The 16,813-nt window shown below is 43.7% G+C and overlaps 1 protein-coding gene across 1 annotated transcript; it reads right to left on the bottom strand.

Annotated features, from left to right (window-relative positions):
* Window positions 1-15,321: 15,321 nt before the first annotated feature.
* Window positions 15,322-16,311, bottom strand: LOC140093512 (olfactory receptor 6F1-like). Its single transcript, XM_072126563.1, has one exon. It carries the CDS (start codon window positions 16,309-16,311, stop codon window positions 15,322-15,324), a length of 990 nt encoding a protein of 329 aa, XP_071982664.1.
* Between the last annotated feature and the right edge of the window lie 502 nt (window positions 16,312-16,813).

Here is a 16,813-nt window from a genome sequence, read left to right as displayed (position 1 = left end):
CGTTTATCAAAAGCATCCGTATGTATCTACGTTACGTGGACGATATTTTTATTGTTTGGGATGGATCACATGACGCATTCTCTTCTTTTGTCGATTATCTAAATGACAGCAATGACATGAACATGAAATTTACTTCTCTGTTTGGGGGCGAGTCATTAGATTTTTTGGACGTAAGGCTCAAGATAGTTGACGGAACCCTTTCTACAGAAGGGTTTAGAAAACCCACAGCGACCAACTCACTTTTGCATTACGATAGTTCCCACCCTTCACATGTAAAATCCGGTGTTCCTTTTAGTCAATTCTTACGCCTTAAGAGACTTAACAGTGACAATACAAGGTTTCAACAGCAAGCACAGGAACTCGCCGCACGGTTTTTAGAACGCGGTTACCCAGACAAAGACATACAGGTTGCCCTAAAAAAAGCCGATGCTATTCCTAGACGAAGTCTTTTTGCCAATGCCAAGAAAGAGAAGAATAAAAATGAGAGGAGATTTGCTTTCTCCTTTGATTTTAGCCCTAATGAAGGCATTATCCGCAAGGCTATCAATAAACATTGGAATATTCTTCGTCAGGAATCAAAATTGGCTGAATTTACGGTCCACAGACCACTTGTTACCTTTAGACGTAGCCCTACATTGAGGACTGAGCTGGTCCAAAGCAGATACTCGACTGCGAGACAAAATTGGCTCAGCAAAGGAGCTCCTAAGGGAAACTTTAAATGTGGGCACTGTAATTTCTGCAGATGTAACATGCAAGCTAAATCTTTGAACCTAGGAGGTGTGACGATTGACGTGAAAAGCTTTATTACTTGCAGAACAACGTTTGTAGTATATGTCCTTCTCTGTCCTTGTAACAGATTTTATATCGGTAAAACAATCAGAAATATGTTTATACGAGTTAGAGAACATCTTAATTCCATTGAGACCGGGAATGGCTGTCCGAGGCTGATCGAACATATGAGGCTTTATCACCCCAATGACTCTAATTCACTCCGCTTTGCGGGCATAGAGAGGGTAGATAATAACCCAAGGGGCGGAGATCGCCAGAAAGCCCTTTTACGCCGTGAAGCCAAATGGATTCTTAGATGTAATGCTATGGGTGCCTTAGGATTGAATGATCGGAACGATCTTAGTGTTTTCCTATAACTTCCGACGATTCACGTAGAGACATAGTTCGCCCCTCCGTATACATCTCACTCAGCCATTACGGTCTCATCTTAAAAACATTAACTGTTCATGTAATGCATTTTCCCCCCATTTGCTTTGTTTTTAACTTACTGTTAATTTAGTCACGTTTATCCATGATGGTGCACTTGTATGTCTTGTTGCTGTGTATCTATGACAACCTCCCGGGACCAGCGCTTAAAACACGCACGCCCCGGAAGGATGACGTCAGAGGCTAGAGAAAGCGCTGGTTAGCGCGAAACGGCCCGTCGCCTTGCCGCATGTCGGCGTCCTGTATCACCTGTGTGGTTTCTAATAAACAATGAAGTTTCCTTGGTGAGTGCCGCAACCTTTCTTCTATTTATCAATTTGCAGGGAGACTTGTGTTTAGCTCTTAGTGACACACCTCAAACACCGAAGTGGGACAATTTATTAGGGGTTTGATTTCAATTAGGCAGAGTCTGCTGATTTATTTTTTTTTACGTTTATTTCTTTTTAGAACTCACAGTAATCTGCCAAAGCAGTGTGCTTTGAGTGTGGGCTAGAAAATAGCCATAGGAGAACCCCAACGGCTTATTTAGGCCTACAATAGCGTTATATTTTCCTTTTTTTTTTGGTTTGCTTGTGGCTGGGCTTGCTTGCATTAGTAGTGTAGCTAGTACCATATTGTGAGGAATTTGCAGGGAGACTTGTGTTTAGCTCTTAAAGACACACATATCCACCTCAAACACCGAAGTGGGACAATTTATTAGGGGTTTGATTTGAATTAGGCACAGTCTGCTTATTTATTTATTTTTTACGTTTATTTCTCTTAAACCTCAAAGTCATCTGGCACAGCACAAAATCCAGTTGTGTGCTGTCAGTGTAGGTTAGAAACTAGCCTAAGCAATAGGAAGGAATAGGAATTTGAAGTTTACACTTTAATTTTGAAAATGTTTAACCCGAGGGCTAGGGGTAGAGGACGCGGGCGTGGACGGGGGCGTCCAACTACTGCAGGGGTCAGAGGCCGTGGTCCTGGGCGGGGTGAGACACCACCTGCTGATGAGGGAGCAGGGGAATGCCGCAGATCTACACTCCCTAGGTTCATCATGTATCAAGTTACTGGGACTTGTGGTAGAGCACTGTTGAGACCAGAACAGTGCAAAGAGGTGATGTCGTGGATTGCGGACAATGCTTCTAGCCATTTGTCCACCAGTCAGTCTTCCACGCAGTCCACCCATGTCACCGAAATCAGCACTCCTCCAGCTCCTTCCCCCCAGTCTGCCCCCTCCCAGCAAAATTTGGCATTTGAACCGGCATACTCTGAGGAACTGTTTTCTGGACCCTTCCCACAGTCACAAACCACTTGTCCGGTTGCTGCTGAGCTATTTTCCGATGCCCAGGTTTTCCACCGGCCGCAGTCTGTGGGTGATGATGACATTATTGACGTAGTGGAAGAAGTGTGTAAAGAGGTGTCGGACGATGAGGAGACATGGTTGTCAGACAGTGGTGAAGTTGTTGTCAGGGCAGGAAGTCCGAGGGGGGAGCAGACTGAGGGATCGGAGGATGATGAGGTGACAGACCCAAGCTGGGTTGATAGGCCGGGTGAACACAGTGCTTCTGAGACGGAGGCGAGTCCTATAGCAGATCTGGTTGGAAGAGGCAGTGGTGGGGCCAGACGGAGAGGCAGGGCCAGAGCTGGTGCATCAGCGCCAAATGTTGCCCGTAGTCAAGCTCCCGTGGCGAGGTCTAGATTTTCAGAAGTCTGGAGGTTCTTTAAAGAAACACCGGATGACCGACGGACTGTGGTGTGCAACCTTTGCCAAACCAGGATCAGCAGGGGTTCCACCACTACTATCTTAACTACCACCAGTATGCGCAGGCATATGAATGCTAAACACCCCACTCAATGGCACCAAGCCCGTTCACCTCCGGCCAGGCACACCACTGCTCCTACCCCTGTGTCATCTGCTAGTCAGCCCCTTGCCCAGGACCACGGCCCAAACACCTCCCGTGTGAAAACCCCATCTTCACCTCCACGATCCTCCACAGCATCCACCAGCGTTCAGCACTCCATACCCCAGACGCTGGAGCGCAAAAGGAAGTATAGCGCAACCCACCCACACGCCCAAGCCCTCAACGTCCACATCTCCAAGTTGCTTAGCCTGGAGATGCTGCCCTATAGGCTGGTAGAGACCGAGGCCTTTCGAAACCTCATGGCGGCGGCCGCCCCTTGGTATTTGATCCCCAGCCGCCACTACTTTTCCCGATGTGCCGTCCCAGCCCTGCACAAGCACGTGTCAGAGAACATCATCCGTGCCCTGACCAACGCCATTTCTGACAAGGTCCACCTGACCACGGACACGTGGACGAGTGCTGCCGGGCAGGGCCACTATGTATCGCTGACGGCACATTGGGTTAACTTGGTGGAGGCTGGGACCGAGTCTGACCCTGGAGCTGCTCATATACTGCCGACACCGAGGATTGCGGGGCCTACCTCGGTCCAGGTCTCAAAGGCCTACTATGCCTCCTGCTCCTCCCACCCCTCCTCCACCTCCTCCTCATCCAAATTACCATACGTGGGCATGGCGCCATCAGTCGGTAGCTCTAGGCACAGCAGCAGTGCCATCACTAAGCGACAGCAGGCGGTGCTCAAACTGCTGAGCCTAGGCGATAAAAGAGCTATTACAGGGCATCACGGCGCAGACTGATCTGTGGCTGGCACCGCTGAACCTGAAGCCAGGCATGGTTGTGTGTGACAATGGCTGTAACCTGGTTGCGTCTCTGCAACTCGGCAGACTGACACATGTGCCATGCCTGGCCCATGTGTTAAATCTCATAGTTCAGCGTTTTCTCAAGACATACCCCAATCTGTCTGATTTGCTCATGAAGGTGCGCCGCATCTGTGCGCATTTCAGGAAGTCCAGCACAAATGCTGCCACTCTCAGGGCAGCGCAGCGCCAACTCCAACTGCCCGCTCACCGACTGTTGTGCGACGTGCCCACGAGGTGGAATTCAACATTAACCATGTTATCCAGAGTTTACCAGCAGCGCAGAGCGATTGTAGACTGCCAGATGTCAACTTCCACCAGAACTGGTAGTCAGGTCAGTCAGCTTCCTCAAGTCTACAATGAGGAGTGGACGTGGGTGTCTGATATCTGTCAGGTGCTGAGTAACTTTGAGGAGTCAACACAGATGGCCAGTGGCGATGCCGCCATCATCAGCCTCACCATCCCGCTGCTTGGCCTGTTGATAAACTCTCTGGTCAGCATGAAGTCGGAAGCTTTGCGCTCGTCACAAGAGACGGGGGAAGAAGATTCCCTTGTTGATAGCCAAAGCACCCTTAGGTCTGTTTCTCAGCGCATATCGGAGGAGGTGGAGGAGGATGAGGAGGAAGAGGAGGAGAATGTTGGCGAGACAGAAGAGGGGACCATTGTTCAGTCCTTCACTGTTCAGCGTGTATGGGCAGAAGAAGAGGAGTTGGAGGAGTTGGAGGAGGAGGAAATGGGCAGTCATGCCAGTGAGGGGAGTGAATTCTTGCGCGTTGGGACTCTGGCGCATATGGCATGCTAGGCTGCCTATCCCGTGACCCTCGCGTTCAAAGAATTTATTCCAGCACCGATTACTGGGTATTCACTCTCCTGGACCCACGGTACAAGCAAAATCTTTCCACTCTCCTCCCTGGAGAAGAAAGGAATGTGAGAATGCATGAATACCAGCAGGCCCTGGTGCACAAGCTGAAACAGTATTTCCCTTCTGACAGCGCTAGCGGCAGAGGGCGTACTTCTGCGGGACAAGTAGCGAGGGAAAGTAGGCGAGCAGGCAGCTTTTCCAGCACTGGCAGGGATACGCTTTACAAGGCCTTTGCCAGTTTTATGTCACCCCAGCAAGACACTGTCACCTGTCCCCAGTCTCGGCAGAGTAGGGCTGATCTTTACAGAAAGATGGTGAGGGAGTACGTAGCTGACTATACCATCGTCCTAAATGATCACACAGCTCCCTACAACTACTGGGTTTCAAAGTTGGACATGTGGCACGAACTGGCGCTGTACGCCTTGGAGGTTCTTGCCTGCCCTGCCGCTAGCGTGTTGTCCGAGCGGGTTTTCAGTGCAGCTGGTGGCATCATCACCGATAAGCGTACACGCCTGTCGACTGACAGCGCTGACAGGCTGACGCTTATCAAGATGAATAAAGCCTGGATTTCTCCGGATTTTCATTCTCCACCAGGTGAAAGAAGCTCAAACTGAATAATGTATGCCCTCCTCCTCCTCATTGTCCTCCTTCTCCTCCTCTCTGTACACTAAAGCAGAGGAAACTGGCTATTTTTTGCCAGGGCCAACTGGCTCTAGCTATAGTACTCTATGTATTTAATTTTTCTGGAGGGCCACCTACCCGGTCCTCTGTTTTAAGCAATTTTTGGGAGTGCCACATACAGGCACTCAATCTATTTAATTTTTCTGGAGGACCACCTACCTGCTCCTCTGGTTTGAAAACTTTTTTGGACTGCCACATACAGGCACTCAATTTATTTAATTTTTCTGGAGGACCACCTACCTGCTCCTCTAGTTTGAAAACTTTTTTGGACTGCCACATACAGGCACTATCCAAATTAAATTGTCTCCATAGCAGCCTCCACATGTCGTCTTTTTAGCTGGCTCCACACGTTGTCTCCATTGCTACCTCCACACGTCATCGCCATAGCTGCCTCCAAAAGTCCTCCATATAGCTGCCTCCATACATGGTCTCCTTATCAAACAAACTGTGTCAGGCAGAATTTTGGGTTGTTTTAATGGATTCCACATCAAACTTGTTAACTTTGTCGCCACCCTGCTGTGTAATCCACAAAATATACTGGCAAACTTTTATCATTTACCAATATTATTTCAGCGCTTCTTGCGCATCTGTTTACATTCCCCTCACCCGCCATAACCCAAACTTATAAGAACGCTACTACACTTGATCTTATACAAAAGGTTCTTAGAAGTGCTGTTTGGGGAGTAGCCTAGAGACAGGGGCTTGGATTGGCGAAAGCTCGCCTGGCAGCGGAGCGCCAGCTCCATCTCAAGATCCAACTAACATAGTTTTAACTGCAGTACCTTTAATCTACTACTAGTTCACTGCCTCCATACATGGTCCCCTTATCAAACGAGCTGTGTCAGGCAGAATTTTGGGTTGTTTTCATGGCTTCCACATCAAACTTGTTAACTTTGTCGCCACCCTGCTGTGTAATCCACAAAATATACTGGCAAACTTTAATCATTTACCAATATTATTTCAGCGCTTCTTGCGCATCTGTTTACATTCCCCTAACCCACCATAACCCAAACTTATAAGAACGCTACTACACTTGATCTTATACAAAAGGTTCTTAGAGGTGCTGTTTTGGGAGTAGCCTAGAGACAGGGGCTTGGATTGGCGAAAGCTCGCCTGGCAGCGGAGCGCCAGCTCCATCTCAAGATCCAACTAACATAGTTTTAACTGCAGTACCTTTAATCTACTACTAGTTCACTGCCTCCATACATGGTTCCCTTATCAAACGAGCTGTGTCAGGCAGAATTTTGGGTTGTTTTCATGGCTTCCACATCAAACTTGTTAACTTTGTCGCCACCCTGCTGTGTAATCCACAAAATATACTGGCAAACTTTTATCATTTACCAATATTATTTCAGCGCTTCTTGCGCATCTGTTTACATTCCCCTCACCCCCCATAACCCAAACTTATAAGAACGCTACTACACTTGATCTTATACAAAAGGTTCTTAGAGGTGCTGTTTTGGGAGTAGCCGAGAGACAGGGGCTTGGATAGGCGAAAGCTCGCCTGGCAGTGGAGCGCCAGCTCCATCCCAAGATCCAACTAACATAGTTTTAACTGCAGCACCTTTAATCTACTACTAGTTCATTGCCTCCATACATCGTCCCCTTATCAAACGAGCTGTGTCAGGCAGAATTTTCAGGTGTTTCACCAGATACATAGTGGAACTCGTCCCATCTGTTGCCGCCATGCTGGAGACCTAAAGTTGCAATCATAGCAGCGCAATATGGATGCCCCATACTGTCGCTCTTAATCATGGAACCATTTCCATAAAAACAATTAAAAATAGAACCATTATGCTATTCCATTATTCCTAGGTGAATTATTCAAACGACCCGGCCTGCTTTGAAAATTATAATTTTTTCAAAGTAAACGCTTCTGGCCCCCAGGCCCATTTTGGGTGGGGAGGAGCAGAGAGACAGGGGCTTGGACAGGCAAAAGCTCGCCTGGCAGTGGACCGCCAGCTCCATCCCAAGATTAGGCAGTCTCAGAGGCATCCATGCATGCTGCCCCTGCTGTTTCCTGTCCATTTTGCCTCCACGATCCTCCACAGCGTCCACCATTGTCTCATTTCAACTCTCTATACCCCAGACGCTGGAGCACGAGAGGATATGCAGCACATCATCCCCTTATCAAACGATCTGTGTCAGGCAGAATTTTCAGGTGTTTAACCAGATTCATAGTGGAACTCGGTCTATCTGTCGCCGCCATGCTGGAGACCTGAAGTTGCAATCATAGCAGCGCAATATGAATGCCCCATACTGTCGCTCTTAATCATGGAAGTCGTCTCCATGGCTGCCTCCACATGTCGTCCCCTTATCAAAAGAGCTGTGTCAGGCTCATTTTTCGGGTGTTTCACCAGATACGTTATGGAACTTGGTCATTATGTCGCCACCATGCTGTGTTATCAACTAAATATACCGTCAACCTTTTGTTCACATAGGAAATCTTTTCACCTCCTTTGGTGAAACCTGAGTCCATTTAGGGTATGTCGCCATGACACTCTCTAGCCTGCCACTGCTGCCGCTGCCTCTGCATGCCATCCCCTATAGTGTCAGGGTCAATTATTGGATGTTTTAGATGCTATCTAGCCTCATTCGGTCACTCTGTCATGGCCATGCTGTTGCCCATAATTTTTGCATAATGGTGTGATTAAGCAGCCTCAGAGGCATCCATGCATGCTGCCCCTGCTGTTTCCTGTCCATTTCCGTGGTGTTTCCATCCTTTTCTGAGGTTCCCAGGTGTTTGGCCAAGCTTCCCTGTGCAGAGCCTTGGTCCCCTTGAAAAATGCTCGAGTCTCCCATTGACTTCAATGGGGCTCATTATTCGAGGCGAGCACTCGAGCATCGGGAAAAGTTCGTCTCGAATAACGAGTACCCGAGCATTTTAGTGCTTGCTCATCTCTACCTGTGTTACTAAATATCTATTACTATTTTTTGTTTGTGTGTGTGTTTTCTTTATGTGTCTTCCACTAGGACATTACATTCCACAGTTTTTTTTTGTTTGTTTTTCTACTTACCAGTTTTCACCTGCAACTGGTGCATCTATAAGAGCCCTAGTTCCAGGGGGAACTGCCCCGCTGTAGGAGTTGATGTCCGATAAGAGCTGATGACCCCTGAAGAACTGGTGGTCAGGTTACTGCTGGCTATTCACAGCGCTATGCAGTGAAGAAAGGAAAACGCAGAAGCAGTAAAAAAACACTTCTACCCTCTTCCTAGGGTCTCTGGATTCTGACAGCCGGAGACCTAGAACTCCTCCCGTAATTAGCCTAAGAACTTAAAGAAACTGCAGCAAAGTCGAAATACATTGCGATAGATTCCGGACCTGCACCCACTGATGTCTTTTGTCAGCAGGCAGTTTGAATAGAGTTAAAGGAGTTTTCCCACAAACAAAAGTTAGGTCATATCCAGGGGGAAGGGCCTAAATTGCTGATCGGTGAGGGTCTCTGTGGTGAGACCCAACAGATTGCGAAAACGAGGGGGCCTAGTCCGTTAGACTAATGGAGCAGACGGCCACGCATGATCAATCTGCTCCATTAATCTCTATGGCACTGAGGGAGATCGGTGAGCGTGGCACTCGGCAATTTCCGTCAGCTCTATGGAGATTAATGTAGCAGAACGGGCATGCGCAGCTGTATGCCACATTAGTCTGCTCGACCCCTCATTTTCAGGATCTGTGGGGGTCTCAGCACTGAGATCCCCACTGATGAGAAAGTTAGGCCCTATCCCAAAATCACATAAGTTTCTTATGTGTTTCGACTGAACCAATTCCTTTGTTGTATCATAGTAGAATATCAAATGGCTTGCAATATGTAAGGTTGTGGTCACAGTACTTTGCCGGTTCTATCACCTCTAGGTCACGTGATATAAGAAGCTCAGAATATATGTCTAAAAGATCATTTTAAAAATGCATGCCCTGTGGGAAACATGTCAGAATGCTTTTTTGTGACCAGGCCTTCTTGGTCCAATCTCTGCTTCTTCAATGGTGGTGCACTCTTTCAAGCGGCATGATGCATAAACCAGACATTATGAATCTCTCAGAAATGTATAGACAAACCTGAAATACCCTGCTTAGGCTGAAGTCGATTTTTTGTTGCATCAGCAATATATTCTGCAATTCTTCTTTAGGGTTGTCTGATTGTGTAGCCTATGTATTGTCAATTGCATGTTATACAATAGAAAAGGAATTTTTTGCAGCAAAACAAACTCTTTTCTGTAATTTTCGAGTCTTATCTTGATATAATATTTTAATATGTTTTTTTAAATATTTGTATCACCTCATTATATTTAGTACTGTATGTGGTACTAAAAGTCACAATATTACTAGTGCTGGTGTTCTAATTCCTATGTTTCATTCTGGCTGATGAATGAAATACAACTTCCCTAAATTTGTTTTCTATGTCAATTGCTGCTCTGGTAACATTGTAAGTAATGTAACCTTGAGTTTTAAGTATATTCAATATGTGTGTCACAACCTGTTAAAAAGACTTGTTTGCGGAGCAGATTCTCTTTACTCCAGTCAAATCCCTTTATCGGAGATTGTGTATTTAATGAGGTGGTAGCAGGGTCAGCTCCAGGTTTCAGTATTCCCCTTGGCAACAGAGCCTCAGTGGGTCCCTTTGCAGTGAACTCATGTTACAGCATTAAAAATTCAAAAACTAAAACAGTCTCCTGTTCCTTAAAATATTCCCTAGTTTATTATACCAAACAGCTCCTTGTGGTTATTTTATATACAGCTCCCTCATGGTTATTTTATATACATCTCCCTCATGGTTATTTTATATACAGCCCCCCAATTGGTTACTTTATATAAGCCCCCCTGACATCCTATGGATTCATTAGATAAGGCCCCCTTACCTCCATGGATTCCTCCCCGTGGCCTCCTTGCAGGCCTCCCTGCAGCTTTGGGCCCCGGAACTTGACCAGATACACTCGGTGCTGGTGCTGGCCCTGGGTGGCTGACAGCATGTTGCTAAAAAACAATGGGGCACATTTACTTACATAAGAACAGCGCAAACTGCACAATATACAGTTTTCCTGTGTATAGTGAAGAGTGTCACTGTAAAAAATGTTCCCCAAAAATGTTGCCTGAAATAGTTTTTTTTTAATTTAGGTGTGTCACCGATTTGCATAAGGTCATAAAAGGGAATGGCAGTATTAGATGATGGGAACCCGACGTTGGTGTTTGGGTTCGGTCACAAATTGTCAGAATGTATTTATGAAATTGTCAGAATGTATTTATGAAATATGTGGGGAGGCTGTGCCCAATGCCTTTCTCACCCTCAGCTTATATTCAAGTCAATTGGTTTTCCCAATTTTCGGTGGTAAAATTATGTACCTTGGCTTATACTCGGGTCGGCTTATACTCGGTTGGACGGCCAAGCTTGGGGAGCCGCGTCGAGCATCGGGGTGATGGAGTGTGAGTATATAAGTTTATTTTTTTTAATTGACTCGTATATAAGCCGAGCTGAGGGTAATAAGAAGTAAATGCATTGTGACAAAACGTGAGGTTTTGGACCCCTGAGGGGTACAGAAGGTCAATTTATTATCCTTTTATGCATTCTCCAAGAATGCACAGGTTCTGGAAGGTGCAGGAAGTGATTTAGAGTTGTCTGCACAACCTCCGGCTATGGCACAACAATAAATCACACCCCGGAATGGCGAAAACACCCCTTTCACTAGCCTCTGTGAAACAGAATCTTATTAACCCAAATAAGCCGCCACCAGCTTTCCTTTAACATAAGACCAATCCGTAACGGAATATATAGGTTGAGTTAACAACCCAATAGAATGTATTAAAATGAGATATGGAGATATGGGCAATAAAAGAGCAATGCAGGTAAAATTTTATATTTAATTGCCTTAAGGATACACTAGACAATACAGTACACACAATAGATATATATATTACAGTTAAGAAGAGTACAAAATACACAGGTAGAACTACAAATATCAGTATGCAGTATGTTAAGAAAAGAAAGCGCAGTTCACCGCCACAGCCGCAAATCCCTAGCTACGCGGAGAGACACTCAATCCCTCAGTGACTCAGCATACAAAATCAAAATGCAAGTATAATCACTTGCAGTTTATTGGTTCCATTTAAAAAGATACATGTAACATCACTTTGTGGATAAGGACACAGCAACAAAAAAGCATTTTGTCCTGCAAGTGGTTTTAACTATCCCTTCTATGTGCTGGAGTATCCTTCCTATTGTATGCAGTATGTTAGTTACCTTGCGTAGGCCTAATTTCAAGATCATTCCTGCACTTGTGGTGGTGAATTGTTCCCCCAGGCACTGGACCTCAGAAGTCCTTTGATTATATTAGGTTCAGACACATCAACAGGAGGGCTTTAAGGACACTCCTACCTGGTATTAAGTCTAGTTAAGTCATAGCTTCTCAAGGGGAAGTCATAAGGTCAGTGTTCTGGTATCATTGGATCTGGTTGAATCCCTGGATTCCATTGATACCAAACCTGACCCATTTGCTATAGTCCCATCCCAAGATATTTATATCTCTGGACCCAAATATGCTAGAACCTAATGAGACATAGCTAGGAAATCCCCTGATGATACTGAATCCAAAAACGTATTTGCCCTTGGGACCCTGACCAATAAGATTTGCGTGACTTGTTAGGTAGGTAACATGGGTTGTGGGTAATTCTTGGGCCTGCACCTCCTTCTCTATTGAGACAAAACTGTCTGGCTTCTCTATGGAGCCAAAAAGTCTGGACAGGCTAAAAAATATTTGTGTCATGCATGGAACTGTATATCCGACTGAAAAAAAAAACTTTTCTATACCTCTTTTTATCACAAATCACAAGTATGCAGAGGCACAGAAAAGTATTCAGTTATTAACAGATAAACATGAAACATTGAAACATTTCAGTCTTTGAAAGATAGGACTTGGTTATTGAGGGAGAAATGACTTTGTTCACTTAAGGATTAAAAACAAGTATCAATAAATATAAATATTACAGGTATTTGATCGTATCACGCCCATGACAACATATGGATTCAATGCATAGTATAATTCATTATGACAGCTCTATTGTGAAAAGAAAGATCATGTTCTTTGCCACTTCATTTGCTTGGTCTTGTTACAAACTATATCTTCATGGATTATGCTAATAAACTTTGGGATCTCAGCAATGCAAGTGATGAAGAGAAATGTCTGTATATGCACAAAATGTAATTTCAAATAACATTGTAAGTGGATCCAAATATATCCCTAATCTATTTCCTAAGCAGATAAATATGATGATAAAAGAATAAAAACAGATACAGCACATCTTTGCATATTCAGTTAAAATTATAAATGGCTGCTTTTGTTTACAGTGAAATGACAGAGATTTCTTCAGGGTTTGTACATTATGAAAAGATCTGAAAAATAACATTGTGTTGTCTACATAATGTCCACTATATGAGAAGTAAATAGCCTCATATGGAAAGATTAATTAGATGACCAATTTGGGCAAGCAATTTATTTATACCAGTGTTTTAGTAGTGATATTTTAGTGCTGATTGGCTACACCAACCAACCACACATGAAGTACATATTGACTGTCTTACATTGAATGTGACATTGGAGGCGCCCATGAAGAATATTTTATGCTGACAACAGGTCATTGTCACTTGAATACATAATGTGTTATTAAAATTGTTAAATATGTTAAGAAAAAAAATTCTAAGAATTTAAAAATGTGCCACAAACTTCAGTCAATAACTGTTGGACAGGAAAATTATAAATGGTATACTGGATAAAAGGGAAAAAAAGCAGGAAAGGTTTTCAGCAAGTAACATCCCACAGTGTTCTTTTGTTTCTATAGAACAAACACACTGGGGTCATTTGTACCTTTTTTAATTTTCCTTTTGGGTGGGGGGGAGTTTGGCTTGTTTCATCTTAGGGGGTGATAAATCTGGCATTTGTGTCTGTAATTTCTTGCTACTTTTTTTTTCAGCAAACCCTTTATCAGGGTGTGGCCTTTATATGTGCAGAAAATATGTACTAATGTTCCTAAAATGTTGCAAGTATAACAAATGAAATGGGGAAAAACTTAGACATTTGACCCACATAGTGCTAAGTTTGTTTTATATTGAAATAAAAAAAAACATTTTTAAAAATAATAAAAGAATGGCTATAATATAATATGGCACATTTTGTATATGGTATGTAAAATTAGAGAACAACACACAATTGCCTAAATGTCAAGGTCATTGTGTAATCCTATGTGAATACATCCATACATGCATAAAATAGTAGTATATAATGTATATATTGTATACCGTATATACTCGAGTATAAGCCGAGAGTGGGAAATGGATTGGTCACAGACCCCCCCCCCCCAGTATATAGCCAGCCAGCCCCCTATAGTATACAGCCTGCCGCCAGTAGTATACAGCCACCCCAGCCTGCCCCCTTTAGTACACAGCCTGCCCCCAGTAGTATACAGCACTGCCCAGCCTGCCCCCAGTAGTATGTAGCACTGCCCAGCCTGCCCCCAGTGTCATACAGCACAGCCCAGCCAGCCCCCAGTAGTATACAGCACAGCCCAGCCAGCCCCCAGTAGTATACAGCAAAGCCCAGCCAGCCCTCAGTAGTATACAGCACAGCTCAGCATTAAAAAAACAATAAACTTATATACTCACTCTCCGGTGGCCCCGATGCGCAGCACTGCTCCCCCGATGTCCGCGCGGGTCCTCTTCTGGCTTCTGCGCCTGTCTTCTATCTTCTGTACGTCACGCTGAGCGCCGCCATTGCTCTCTCCTGCGCTGCTGACGTCATACTAGGCGCCACTCGGGAGAGAGCAATGGCGGCGCCCAGCGTGACGTACAGAAGATAGAAGACGGACGCAGAAGCCAGAAGAGGACCCGCACGGACATCGGGGGAGCAGTGCTGCACATCGGGGCCACCGGAAGGTGAGTATATAAGTTTATTTTTTTAAAAGTATTTTTTAAAGTATTTTTTAAGTGACCTGTGACTCGTGTATAAGGTGAGGGGACTTTTTTCAGCACATTTTTTGTGCTGAAAAACTCGGCTTATACACGACTATATACAGTATATTCAAAGAACAAAATAAAAACTAAATTAGATTACTGTAAAAGAACACTGATCAAAATAGAGAACACTTTCATATACGTGCAATTTGTTGGTGTTAATCTGGCACTTGGTGCTAGTTTCCTTAATTTTTTGACAAACCCAAAGTAATTGGCAGCCTAACTTCCCAGTTTTACTGACTTTGCAAAGATGGTGTGCTGTCCCAAAGTGACTGAAACCATCCAGCAGCAGGTTAGTTAGGTGATGGAAAATCTTTGGTAACAAATTAATGGGCAAGAAACTCTCAACAGTCACAGAACTGTGGAAGACACTGGAAGAAGAGAAGACCAAAATCCTACTAGAGCCAGGATGGCGGCACCCACGCAGGTGTTAGCACTTCCTACAGATTGGCGGCCGGCCAGTGCCAATCGTCGGCCACTCCTTGGAGCGCGGGGACCACTGCTGGAACGAGGGTAGATGAGTGAGGCTGCAGCCGGGGTCCAGCAGCACAGAGAGGAACCCCTTCCAGCCTGTTACTGCTGTAACTTTCAGAAAATGTAGTTCTCTGTGCTACAGTCATTGCTGGTTTCTAATAATGATCATCACATTTTTTTATGTTGATATACTTTGCTAATTCTGTAAAACACTGTCCTAATGGTCTAATGGTGTGCCCCTTACAAAAAACCATCAAATGTTGATCAATGAAGATTACATTACTTCTAAAAAAAAATCAAGTAATCATACATTTTTCTCTAATTTTTAACTACAGTGTAAATATCTCAATCCCGGAGTTGACCAAAAAGTCACATTCCATTAGGATTACAACAAATCCTCACAAGGATTCCTTCCTATAGAAGTCTTCAACCATGACATTACTAACAACTGTCTGCTTAACTTTCGCACAGAACCGAATTTTAACAAGTTTCATTACATTCCTTACTTCCTTATTTCTCAAACTATATATTATGGGATTAAGGAGAGGAGTCACCACAGCATAGAACACGGAGATGATCTTGTCAAATTCAAAGGTTTGCCCTTTAGGTGATCTAACATATATCAGTATAACAGAAGTGTAATATATAACAACAACTGTGAGATGAGACACACAGGTAGAAAAAGCTTTTGATTTCCCAGAGCTAGAAGGTATTTTTAAAATGGTCAAGATAATCTTAATGTATGACAAAATAGTAAAGAATAAACAACTAAATATAACAGTCCAAGCAATGATAAAGAAATATGTCTTCAATTTAGATGTGTCTGTGCAGGAAATATTAAGCAATGGAATCATATCACAAAAAAAGTGATTGATCTGGTTTGAGCCACAAAATGATAAAGTGCAAACCCAATATAGAGGTAAAAGTGAACCCACTATACTGCATATCCAGCAACCAATAGCAAACTGGCAACACAATACCCTGTTCATAATGGATGAATATCTTAGTGGATTGCAGATGGCTAGATACCTGTCATATGCCATTACTGCAAGAAAGTAGTTCTCAGTCCCACCTAACACAAAGAAAAAATAACACTGAGCAATGCAGCCAGTTACAGAAATCAGTCTTGTTTCTGATAAAATATCCTGCAGCATTTTTGGAAGAGTAACTGATGTGTACCAAATCTCCATAAAGGATAAGTTACATAAGAAAAAATACATTGGTGTTTTAAATTGAGGTGTTGTCATGACCAGTGTGATAATAAGAATGTTTCCTAATAAGGTTGATATGTATACAAGCAGAAACAAGAAGAAGATGAACACCTGTGCTCCATGGATTATTGAGAACCCAACAAGTAAAAATTCGGTGACCCTAGATTCATTGAACATGTTTACTCTTTCTTTCACTAAACCATATTTCATCAAAGACAAAAAAACACAATGAGCAATGTAAAATGCATATAACATTTGAGCAGAGAATAAAGTGAAATCTGGAAATAAATCTTTTTATTACCTTGGTAAATCCCCTTGACAATTAGATCTCTACTGCAAAAATATTATGATTATGATTGTAATAATAACATTCATTGTAATTAGAATTGTTGCTCTGCGTTTTCAAAAAAGTAAACATTCCTTAGGGATTTTTGTAGAATCCTAGATTATGTTATAATCATGATGCTGCTATGTTCATAATGGGGCTCATTTACTAAGGGTCTGAATTGCGCATTTTCGTCAGATTTCTAGAATATTTATAATTGGCGCCAAATTGCCCAGGGAAACCGTCGGAAAACCCAACAGATTCGGAAAACCCAACAGATCCGGAAAAAATGCAGAATTTTAAAAAAAAATGTTGTCACGAGATTAGCACTCACATAAATCGGGACGAAGAAGG

The sequence above is a fragment of the Engystomops pustulosus genome, chromosome 1 (assembly GCF_040894005.1).
Source record: "Engystomops pustulosus chromosome 1, aEngPut4.maternal, whole genome shotgun sequence".
Taxonomy (NCBI): Eukaryota; Metazoa; Chordata; class Amphibia; order Anura; family Leptodactylidae; genus Engystomops; species Engystomops pustulosus.
This window is presented reverse-complemented; position numbering and strand designations above follow the sequence as displayed.